Source organism: Heterodontus francisci, chromosome 33 (assembly GCF_036365525.1).
Source record: "Heterodontus francisci isolate sHetFra1 chromosome 33, sHetFra1.hap1, whole genome shotgun sequence".
In the NCBI taxonomy this organism is placed as follows: Eukaryota; Metazoa; Chordata; class Chondrichthyes; order Heterodontiformes; family Heterodontidae; genus Heterodontus; species Heterodontus francisci.
In genome coordinates this window covers 57,583,611-57,596,195 of record NC_090403.1, presented here as the reverse complement: position 1 = coordinate 57,596,195, position 12,585 = coordinate 57,583,611, and the positions used below count along the sequence as shown (strand labels likewise).

Below are 12,585 nucleotides of genomic sequence, written 5' to 3'. Positions count from 1 at the left end.
CAGCACAGTAAGCATGCTACACTTTCATGCTTGCTGCCCTTTTACCTAGACTGTTTGCATCTGTGTGCACACTGGGGAATATTCAGGAAACCAAGGGGAGTGAGTGGTAACACACGGAAATATCTGACTACCTGTCTGACCCTTGCAGTGGGAATACAGTGTGCAGCCCCATGGCATGGGAGGAGAGATTGTTGTTGTTTGTCAGAACCTCCTTTTAACTCAGTGACATTCAGTGGCCTGTGTTGCTGTGGGGTCTTTGACATCTCTGCAGCAACGTCGGCACATACCCTGGTATCTGAGTCGTTTTTTTTTTACGCCAGATGCTTGATTAGAATCTGAATATAAAGTATTTTGATCATTTTAATTGTTAAAAGTGAAATTTTTTTCACGCTGAGTTCAAAAGGACATGATTCACATGATTACTTGTTCACACTGAGTCATCTAGAGGGAGCTCGATAAAGTTTTCCTATCTGTGGGGTCATAAGCAACATACCATCTAATTTTTTTTTTAAGTTTGCAGGCGATCTTTTTAAGCATGCAACCCCTTAAAAAAAATTTGTGTAGCCGCAAATGCATGTTAAAGGGACTTCGCTAGGCTGTGGCCATGCATCTTAGAGGGAACATTGGCCATAAGACCCTAAAATATCCATAGAACAGACTGGGTGAGTGGTTCTACAGACAGGCTCATCAGTTATAAAGTTAGATGGAATTTATAGCACAGAAACAGACCGTTCCTATAATCCAGATAAACCTTCTCCCACCCTATTTACTTCATCTGCACCTAGGCTTGAAAAGTGTTTTTCTCATTGGAACAACACAGGTTCCAGGTGCATGTGATGGTGAGTTTTGATTGGGTTGGACTGCTGGCTAAGCTTATTAAGCAGGTACCTGGGTCAACAAGTCCTTATTTACACATACCGCAACTTGTGAAAATACAGCGCCCAAGTGCACAATCACACCTTAGCTAAAGGCATGAACAATAATAAGGTACGTGCATATCAGAGAGATTTTTGCATACACAAAATAGCTGTAAATTGAGTGCCAATCTGAGGGAATGTAAAGGGCTAGTGGTGCCCATATAATAGGAGCGTTTCACTGGGACATGCTGTGCTGTCCCTTGCTCTTTATTTTATTTTATTTAGAGATACAGCACTGAAACAGGCCCTTCGGTCCACCGAGTCTGTGCCGACCATCAACCACCCATTTATACTAATCCTACACTAATTCCATATTCCTACCACATCCTCACCTGTCCCTATATTTCCCTACCACCTACCTATTTGATTTTGATTTAGAGATACAGCACTGAAACAGGCCCTTCGGCCCACCGAGTCTGTGCCGACCATCAACCACCCATTTATATTAATCCTACACTAATCCCATATTCCTACCACATCCTCACATGTCCCTATATTCCCCTACCACCTACCTATACTAGGGGCAATTTATAATGGACAATTTACCTATCAACCTGCAAGTCTTTGGCATGTGGGAGGAAACCGGAGCACCCGGAGGAAACCCACGCGGACACAGGGAGAACTTGGAAACTCCACACAGGCAGTACCCAGAATTGAACCTGGGTCGCTGGAGCTGTGAGGCTGCGGTGCTAACCACTGCGCCACTGTGCCGCCCTTCAGAGTTCCAAAGAAGGGTCACTGACCCGAAAGGTTAACTCTGCTTCTCTTTTCACAGATGCTGTCAGACCTGCTGAGTGGTTCCAGCATTTCTTGTTTTTATTTCAGATTTCCAGCATCCGCAGTATTTTGCTTTTATTTAAATATCTCTGTGCCTTTTTTAATAACTGCATTAAATATACTCTGGAATCTCATGGTTTAACTGGGAGTAATTCCACTGTTCAGTAATTCTGTAATTCTGCAGCCCCAGGCTCCCAAAAGAGAGTCATGCACACACCAGGAGTACAGGTCAGAGAAAGACCTGTGACATTGTAGCCCCAGTTCCCTTCAAGTGTAGCTCCACATTGGAAGAACTGGACCACAATGTTAGTCCTTTCAATAGCAGGAAGTGAGTTGTACTAAACTCTAATAATGAGGAAAGGCAAAGCAAAGAATAGAAATGATGGCACTGTTTTAGAAAATGTAATAGAGAAGACGAGTTAAATTTGAGGTTAGAGTAAATTAAAAGTGTTGAAGATTGGGTTAACGCCATACTCCTTAGAAGTGACATTTGGAAAATTCATACTGTGGGTGGCATAAATACAAAACAGGAAATTAAGATTATGAAGAAATTGAGAATTGTTTAGATTACTGATATCTGATGTGACAGTCTCAGTTTCATATAGCATTAGTTCACAGCAACATTACAAACAGTTTCTCTCATTTTTAAGAACTCATTCCCACCTGTATTAAAACTCACAAATGTTAATACTGTGCATTACCACTCCCCCTGCCACCCCTCCCACCCCGCAGGATCTGTGCAGGGTCCTGAATACAGTCTGCAGCCACACACACTGGGCTCTGGAGGAAGTTCCAGAATAAATGGTGCAGAATATTCCCCAGCTGCTGAGGTCTCAGGTACAACACTGAATAAGCAAACTGACAGTTCGCAGACCCCAGGGAAGTTACTGATCCTCCTCTCCCACAGACCCCCACTTCCTATTGATCCAAATATTAGGCACCAATTTCAGTGAGTGAACCAGCTCATATTACAACAAATTACACTCGACGTTGCCCATAAAACCCATTTTCCTCACTAATGGAATTTCATTCCTTATGTCCGTGGAGCTCTTCAACTGATGTGAAATTTGAATTGTGATGCCCCTCCTGAGCCCTGAAATCTACTTTCTTTTTGTACACAGGTGAGAAGCAGTTTTGCCTAGGCTACCCTGATCTGCAGTACACCTCAATCCCATCTTATGACAAGGAGGGTGAAATGATGCAGACTCGTTTCATGGACCAGGCTATCAACAATGCCATTTCCTACCTGGGGGCAGAATCATTGCGACCCCTTGTTCAGACAGCACCCCCTGCTCCCACTTCAGAGATGGTGTCTGTCATCAGCAGCCTTTACCCACTATCACTCACGCGTTCCGACGCCCCTAATGGCCACACGCGAGATGCAGCCGCAGAGAACAGCAGCTCCCAATTGAAAACAAAGTCCTCTGAAAGAGGGACGTCCCCCAGCAATAGTTGCCAGGACTCCACGGACACAGAGAGTAACCACGAGGAACGGCAGAGTCAGGCCTACCTGCAGCATCACATGATTGCACCCCGAATAAGAAATGGCATCCCTGCAGCCAAAGAGAACCCCAAACCATTTGACATCATCAAAACAACAGCGGGATTGGGTCGCGAGATGTTTAAGGTGATCACTAACGAGGGTGAACAGGTCAGAGTCTTCAAATGTGACCACTGTCGGGTGCTGTACCTGGATTACGTGATGTTTACTATACATATGGGCTGCCACGGTTTTCGCGACCCATTTGAATGTAATGTGTGTGGGTATCGCAGCCAGGACAGATATGAATTCTCCTCACATATAGCGAGAGGAGAGCACCGTTACTACAGAAAATGAGCTGCAGAGATCACATTCTATCCAGGGGCCAAAAAGAACAAAAATATTTTTTAGACCTCATGCTTCGCTTTCATACTTAATGCTGTGTTTCTGTGCCTTACTGTGCACTAATCTGAAATCTGTACACCTGCACTCAGGTCAAAGACATTTCATTCATTGAGCAATAACCTAAATCACTTGGAGGCATTACATTGTAGCAGTAATGAACTCACTGAGTAACATTTAAGCATCAATACTGAACACAGAGTGACTGTACCCAGCAGTAAGGTATTATCCAGGTACAGACCAAGATGCAGAGCTGATTGAACCTGAACATTGTACAATACATCTTCTAAAAGAACAATGAAGTTTTCCAATTTGAACAATTAGTCTTCAATATTCTGTGACTTTCTGTGAAGTTATGGGAAACCAGATTGAAATGTCAAGTCACCCTCCTGTGTTAGCAGCTGAAAGACAACGAGCTGATCCATCCCACAGTTAAAATTGTGAGCAGTGCACTTCATTGTTTCCTCAAATACTTAATCAAGATCTGCCTGAGTCCCTGTAACAGGATGTCATTTGTTCTTTCAGGGAGTTAGTGGAATTCTGACATTGACGGAGTTAGACATCTCTCTACTACGCCAGTTGCTGTGTAAATCTGCCATCTCTGCAAAGAATATTTTATTCATGACTCCATTAACTCTGATCTCTTGGCTTCCAAACAGTTGGTTACATGTTTGAATTCCAGAGCTTTCTGATCTTCAGAATTCATGTACCTCAGTTTGATAAAAGTTTATTCCAGTGCCACCTGCCATTCAGACACTTCCTGCAGTTTAGAGAAGGGTAATCTCAGAGTTACCTGTCACTTGCCTCAAATGAATGAGTTTCATTGAATTGCTGGTTGTACGAGGGAATGTAATTTAATTCCAACCATGTTGAAGGGAAGAACAGCCCACATTCCACAATTGATAATACAGTGGAGTGGCACCAGGCATTGCATCCTGCCAATTTAAGGGAGAAGCATGCATGGAAAATATCAAACCTCAAACAAACACTTTGTGATTGCCTTTCTTGTTTCATTCTTTTTGCTTCTGTAAATAGTTTACACCTTCTTTTCAATACTGCTTTTATATTGTATAAAGACAGTAATATCAGAACAGAACAAGCTGCAGAGTCTGTGCCTTGTCAAGTTGTGTCTTGTTCCCTTGTTCAGCTAAAGTGCCATGAAGACAGCCCCATGCACTGCATATGTGCATCAAGCATGGGCACTCATTCCTGCTTTCTTCAACTACATGCGATAATCATTCATGCAGGGAACTCATGTAATGATGTAGTTGGTAATTTCTGATACAAGTCTTTTAGAATCCTAGCTTCAACGGGTATCATTAGAATATCATTCTTTACATTCCATCCTTAGTGGCATCATTTTAATTTTCATGTTCCTTTTATGATTTTCAGCATTATAATTTTTACATAGTGTTGCTGAAAGATACTGTTACATAAGATTTTAGACAACATGTTTGTGTGTTGCAGGGAAGATAGGAAGCTCAGATCTCAGGACGTACTGCTAAAGCACTTTTATTTCCTATTTCCATACAAGTAAATAAGAAATGCAGAAAATGGTCCCAGTTAAACCCAGCCCTGCATAATTGTATGACGCTTCTATTCAGGAGTCACAATCTAACCTGTGCACATTCATGGGCACTTTGAGATAACTGCATCTGAGCAATGCCACTCTGCAGCATGATAAATGGGACATGCACGTGGGCTGGCACCATGTCACTCTTTAGTGTGACCAGTATGGCACGTGTGGGCTGGCACCATGTCACTCTTTAGTGTGACCAGTATGGCACGTGTGGGCTGGCACCATGTCACTCTTTAGTGTGACCAGTATGGCACATGTGGGCTGGCACCATGTCACTCTTTAGTGTGACCAGTATGGCACGTGTGGGCTGGCACCATGCCCTCAGCTTGCATGCGAACCCAAGTATTCCTTTTGTTAATGTAAAATTCAGTATAACACTAGGAATGGCCTCAGCAGAGTTTAATACCCTGCTATTGGGTAATCTAGCAGGTGTTTAGTTTGGTCTTCTAGTTCTTGCTCTTGGAACATTTCTGCTTTAATTTTTGATCTTTCATTATTCTCCCTTTCAAGCCTTACAGATCTGGCTATCTAATCATGCGTCTAATTTCAGCAGTGCCATCACACTGCCTGGGCCTGGCTGCTGCTCCCAGGAACCCCAGTTACTTCCATGGTGTTTCTCTACTTTGGCAAGTTTTACTGGAAGCTTTACAATTGGATTGATCGAGTAATATTGCTAGTGGGGAGTCCATGAGAATCCTGAAACATTAATCTCACCTTTGGCAGGTTGTGAGTATATTTACAGTACAATATACTGAAGATACATGCAACCAAGTAACCTGTTAAAGTCAGCAGCTTAATGTTGAAAGCACATTACTTGAGCTTGCACTGTAGTTCATATCAGTTAGAGCCCAACCCATGGGTTGTGCAGTAAAGAAGCTGTTTTTCTGATCCATCTAATTTTTTATACAGTCTTAATGGACAGCACAATGCAGACTACAATTACATAGTTTTCCACAGAGCTTATCCTGTTTGGTCTGAAATGTGAACTTGTCTTGCTGATACAGTTCATTAACGTGTATACATCTCACAAGCAATATCCAACTGTGACAGTTTGTTCAAAGTGCTGCAGCTTCATCTTATGGTTCACACCCACATGGGATATATCGCATCCCCAACTTGTTAACCCTTCACCTTCTGTAGGCTTCTTTACCCATAGCGAAGTAACCGATGCATCTTTATAACAAAGAACTGAAACCAAAAAAAAGGAAAATTCTGGAGATGCACAGCAAGTCAGTATCTGACAAGGAAAAGGTCAAGATCATGTTTTAGGTCTCATTCAGAACCTTGAACTTGACTTTTATCTTTCAGAGGCTGATGGGCATGGTGTGTTTGTTTTATTAATCTGATATTGAAGGATTTTTCACCTTTGAGCACTCTCAAAAAACATTCCCACTCTGCAGATCCAGTGCATTCATTTTTTGAAGCTAGCTCCAGTGATTCAATGGAATACTAGTAAAAGGAAACAGTAGTGAGCAAAGGGAGAAAACAGGTAGGCAGACAGCCTTCTGTACAGTCCAGCTGAGATTTAGGCCAGGTTCCATTATAAGTAGTTGAGACAGCAGATTGAGTAATCACTGACCCATATCTGATCAGGGACCCACAGGAACAGTTTGTGCAAACAGGAAAGCAGATTCACCGTACTGTCTGAAACAGGCAGCTGTTTCTGTATAAACACCCAAAATAAATACATTTCTACTGTGAATGTAAATGTGAAACATTTTTATATTTCCTGCTTCATTAGATTTTACACTAGATTGACACAGTAAAGTTATCACTTCCAAACAAAGATCTTTTTTATTTTATATATTTTGTTTTTAACTATTGAGCTGCGCTTTGTTTGCTTTGTGTAATATAATTCCTTTTATTTGGAACTATTGGCGTGTATTTTTTATATTTTACTGTTATATGAAGTGAATACATTATATTAGATATTGTGTCTATGAAAATAAAGGTTCCAAGCAATGACCTTGGCTTCTCAAGCAGCTGAATCACAACAGAGTTTCCTTTTGGGTGTGTCAGACTCGCTGAGAATGGAATTCTGATGCAAAGCTTGTTGCTTGTCATTTAAAAAACTGGATTGTGAGTCATATTAGAAATAAAACACCAAGCCCACCAGTAATATCCCAACTGTTGGGAATTAGCCTGGCCAGAGCAAGCAAAATCCCAAGAGACCCCGCACTAAACCTAATGGACCATACATATGAACTCTGTGCTTCAACTAACCAACAGACCTTTACACTGATGTACACTGATGACCTGCCCTCATGTCGAGGGCAGTCTAAATAGTGGTGCCAGTTAATTCCTTTTTAAAACTACTTAGAATGCCTCTCCTTTAAATTTTGCAACATTGCTAGAAGCAGATTAACAGTATTTTAACAGCTCATTCCATAAACGTGTGAGGTGCGAGTGCTTTCAGCACAGTAGTTGAAGGAAGTCACTTTCAGGGGCAACTTCCCTGTCAGAATACCTAATAGAGCAGCAGGGACAGGGCCTTTGCTCCAGTTGTGTCATTGCTAAGTTGGGTAGCATCTGGTCGATTGCGGTGTTGTAGGATTCCCAGCAATTTGATCCTGTCTCAAACTATCGTGGATCAGAGGTTCTGAGCCGACATTCATTTTCCCCAACCTCCTGCGCCCACCAACCTCACCAACCCTGGTCAGATGGCGGAAGAGTGGTGTTGGGGTGGGAGTGTCTGAACCTTGAGACTGAACAGATGTCTCATGATCCCACCTTTAAAACCACGTTTCCCTCTCAGGCAAAACCAGATGGAAAAGATCAGGCTAAAATGGGTTAATAATCTGTAGCTTGAATCCTTCAGCAGCAATCAAAACACCAAGTGGCCTGTGTTTTCAGTCTTTCATACTGTAGCCCACTCCCAAAGAAGAGAAGGAGCCTCAGGAACGATCTTGTGAACCTGTGCGGCAAAATTTTTATAAACATTTCACTTTTATTACAACTATCAATAGGAAGTTTGGTATTTTAGAGTTTAGTATCTGTTTCAATTGTGGCTCAGTGGGTAGTATTCTTGTCTGTGAGTCAGATGGTTGTGGGTTGAAGTCCTACTCCAGAGACTTGAGCATAAAAGTCCAGGCTGATACTCACTGTGCAGTACTGAGGGAGTGCTGCACTGTCAAAGGGGCTGTGCTGAAGGAGCACTGCACTGTTTTTTGGATGAACCGTTAAACCAAGGCCCTGAATGCCTTCTCAGGTGAACCTAAAAGATCGCATGGCGCTATTTTGAAGTAGAGCAAGGGAGTTCTCCCCAGTGTTCTAACCAATATTTATCCCTCAATCAACAAAAAACAGACTATCTGGTCATTATCACCTGTTTGTGGGAGCTTGCTGTGCACAAATTGGCTGCCATGCTTCCTACATTACAACAGTGCCTGCACTTCAAAAGTACTTCATTGGCTGTAAAGGACTTTGGGACGTGCTGAGGTTCTGAAAGGCGCTATAGAAATGCAAGACTTTCTTTTCCATTTTTAAATCATGTTCTTGTGTAGTGTAGGATTATGTTAGGTTCATGAAATAAATTGTCAAATAAAGACTTTGAAAATACTTTATGTTGTGATGTGTTCCTGAATCAGGCAGTCTTTCTTTAGTTTTATTTTCTCCTTTGTTCAGATAGACAGGAGGTAATGAGTTCGCAAACTGCAAATTAGTTTGAGAAGCCCAACCATTAAACTAATGACGTTTGAAATCAGTCAGATCATTTGATGCTCATTGAAGTTACAACATATTTGTGCCTCTGTCTTTTAATCAAAGAGGCTGAGATATTTTCCTTCTCTAATATTGCTGGCAGGCTCTAAACTGCCTGTTTAACCACTGTTTTTAAAGGACCTAGCATTGATTACATACCTCATGGGAAGAAAGCAGTCCAGGTGACTATAAGTACCGAATATCCCAGATGGCGAGAGGTCTGGCCCACCTGTGTTAATACAGTATCTGGAGAAGGTTCCTGATATAGTTGTACTGCAGAATATATTTCTGCTTCTGGTGGAGAAATTTATAAAAAGGGACACCATGATTGTGAATATTATTCATGCAACGAGTAACTGCAGGGGATAACTTGGTACCTTGGTGCTGCCACTGAACACATATAGTTCAGGAAATCCAGCTATGCCCATATTCAAAATGTGGGTCTCCTTAACGTGCGCACGCTCTCTCCCACAAACACCATTCCTCAGCATTGTCATGTGCAGGTGTGACAAAGGTACAGAGTTCTGTGATTTTTACCTGATTGGAAAACCAAATTACTCATGGAATTTTTGACGCATGGTGGCAATATCCTCTAAAGGTGCTGACCCTCCCATCAGCTTTACTGTTAGTCCAATCGTGCAAACCTAGTCCTAGCCTATGTCTCACAGCTTGGGGGGATAGAGTAGGGGGGGACAGGATAGAAGGGATGGAGGAATGGGGACGGAGGGAGGGGGTCCTGTGCATCCCCGCCTCACCTGAACAGTTATGAAGAATGTGACTACATTTTCAGAGTGCAGGTACAGCAGGGTCTTGGTCTCCTGAAAAAACATTTTTTTTCATGGGATGTATCGGCGGCAAGGCTGGCATTTGTTGCCCATTCTTAACTGCCCTTGAGAAAGTGCACTTGAGATTTGTGCAAATGATATGAATTCCCCCAAATTGTAAACCTGCACAGACCTCCCACTGGCACAGATTTCCCATCTGACTGACATATTTCACACCACTCACTCCAGGCTCATTCTGTACTGGCAATTTAAATATATTTTTATAATTATAGTGCCACTGAGTCAAATAGAGGATTGTAAGCAGTCCTGTGGGAGCTAAACCAGATTCTGGGGCACTAACAGATAGTCCAGGGGATTGGGTGAGGCGAGAAATTAGTCCTGAATTAATTCTGTGGGTGAAAGACCGTTAAATTTAATCAACAGCCGGAATCTGTCCTGCGTGTTAGGTACCAGACTGTGCCCTGCCACACGTAAAGTACAGTAAATTAACACAGATCAATGACCACAGGCATTCTCCACACACACAGCTGCTGGGAAGATCAGAACAGATGCAGATCATTTGAAATAAATTATTTTAAGAAATCATTTGAATACAAAACCAAAAAAGAATTTACATATGCTGTGCCAAATACAAGCAATTCCATAAATATCATCAAAGTTGGGGTCTGGTATCATAAGTAAAATCTATTTTCATTGAAGGACCTCTTCTCCCTGGCTGCAGAGACTCAGTCCCTGCCCAGTCAGGCATTCCTCCATTCCCCACAGAACTATCATGTGGCCTCTCTCAGTCAGATTTGCAAAATTTAAAACGTATTTAGTGCTCTATTAAGAATTGGTTAAAAACTGTCCGAATGCATTTCATCTACAGTTAGAAGGATCCTTCATCCCATTGATCCAGGCGCGATTTGATCGTGGAGAACTGAACTGCAACAAACTTGCAGTGACATTACAGTAAATTTGCATTAAATTGGATTTTAAATTGATGTAAAGACACAGTGGTGGTCCTGCTCATGTAGCAATTCAATCCCACTTACAGCAATGCATTGAATAGGGTCATGGTGTTCCTGTAGCCATCCCTGAGGTATCATAGTAAATTCCAGTAGAGTAACACTGCCCCTACAATAAACCCCAATGCAGTAACATTGTCGCTATAATGAACCTCAGTACAGTGACACTGTCCCTATAATAAATCCCAGAACGATGATTCTGTCCTATCATAAACCCCAGTGCAGTAATGCTATCCCTATAATAAACCCCAGTAGAGTGACGCTGTCCCTATAATAAACCCTGCATAAACCACAGTACAGTAATCCTGTCCTTGTAATCAACCTCCAGATGGTGATACGGTCCCTATAATAAAATCCAGTGTGGAAAATTGGTCCCTATTGCGGGAACAATGTCTCTGTAATAAACGCCAGTGCATTGACACTGTCCCTATAATAAACCCAGAGTTGTATCGCTGTCCCTATAATAAACACCAGTGTAGTAACACTGTCCTTATATTAACCCCAATGTAGTAACACTGACCCTATAAAAACCCCAGTGTAGCAACACTGTACCTATAATAAACCCCAGTGTAATAATAATATCCCTATAATAAATGCCACTGTAGTAACACTATCACTATAATAAACCCAAGTACAGTAACACTGTCCCTATAATAACTCCAGTGTAGTAATACTGTCTACATAATAAACCCCAATGTAGTAACACTTTCCCAATATTATACGCCAGTGCAGTAACACTGTCCGTATAATAACTCCAGTGTAGTGATACTGTCTATATAATAAACCCCAGTGTCGTAACACTGTCCCTATAATAAGCCAGTATCGTAATACTGTCTATATAATAAACCCCAGTGTAGTAACACTGTCCTTATAATAAACCCCAGTGTAGTAACACTGGCCCAATAAGAACCCCAGTGCAGTAACACTGCCCCTATAATAAATCCCAGTGTAGTAATACTATCCCTATAATAACCCCAGTGTAGTAACTGTGTCCCTATAATGAATCCCAGTGCAGTAATGCTGTGACTATAATATACCCCAGTATAGTAACAGTGTCCCTATAATAACCCCAGTGTAGTAACACTGTCCGTATAATAAACGCCAGTGTAGTAATACTGTCCCTATAATAAACTCCAGTGCAGTAATACTGCCGCTATAATAAACCCGAGTGTAGTAATATGGTCCCTATAATAAACCCAGTGTAATAACAGTGTCCCTATAATAGCCCGCAGTGCAGTAACACTGCCACTATAATAAATCCCAGTGTAGTGACACTGTCACTATAATAACCCCCAGTGTAGTAACACTCTCCCTATAATAAACCCCAGTGCAGTAATACTGGCCCTATAAGTGGGCAGGCACTGGTGCAGTGGTATTGTCACTGGACTAGTAACCCAGAGACCCAGGGTTTTGCTCTGGGGACATGGGTTCAAATCCCACCACAGCAGAAGGTGGAATTTGAATTCAATTAATAAATCTGCAATTAAAAGCTAGTCTAATGATGGCCGTGAAACCATTGTCGATTGTTGTAAAAACCCATCTGGTTCACTAATGTCCTTTAGGGAAGGAAATCTGCTGTCCTTACCTGGTCTGGCCTACTCCAGACCCACAGCAATGTGGTTAACTCTTACACGCCCTCTGCAATGGCCTAGCAAGCCACTCAGTTGTACCTAACCGCTATGAAGACAATAAAAAGGAATGAAATCGGACGGACCACCCGACATCGACCTAGGCAGCGGAAACGACAACGGCAAACCCGAGCCTGCAAAGTCCTCCTGAACAACATCTGGGGGCTTGTGCCAAAGTTGGGAGAGCTGTCCCACAGACTAGTCAAGCAACAGCCTGACATAGTCATACTCACGGAATCATACCTTGCAGACAATGTCCCAGACACTGCCATCACCATCCCCGAGTATGTCCTGTCTCACCGGCAGGACAG

The 12,585-nt window shown here is 42.2% G+C and overlaps 1 protein-coding gene across 4 annotated transcripts in view; it reads left to right on the top strand.

Annotated features, from left to right (window-relative positions):
• The window catches only part of LOC137348261 (zinc finger protein Aiolos-like), a 213,415-nt gene extending 204,702 nt beyond the window's left edge, over nucleotides 1-8,713 (top strand). For 3 of the 4 annotated variants that reach the window (XM_068013689.1, XM_068013688.1, XM_068013690.1), the window contains exon 9: nucleotides 2,816-8,713. In XM_068013689.1, coding sequence (XP_067869790.1) covers nucleotides 2,816-3,531 — 716 coding nt within the window. In that variant the 3' untranslated portion in view covers nucleotides 3,532-8,713. The remainder of the gene's footprint in view (nucleotides 1-2,815) is intronic. The other variant, XR_010969106.1, reaches the window with a different exon arrangement.
• Nucleotides 8,714-12,585: the final 3,872 nt, after the last annotated feature.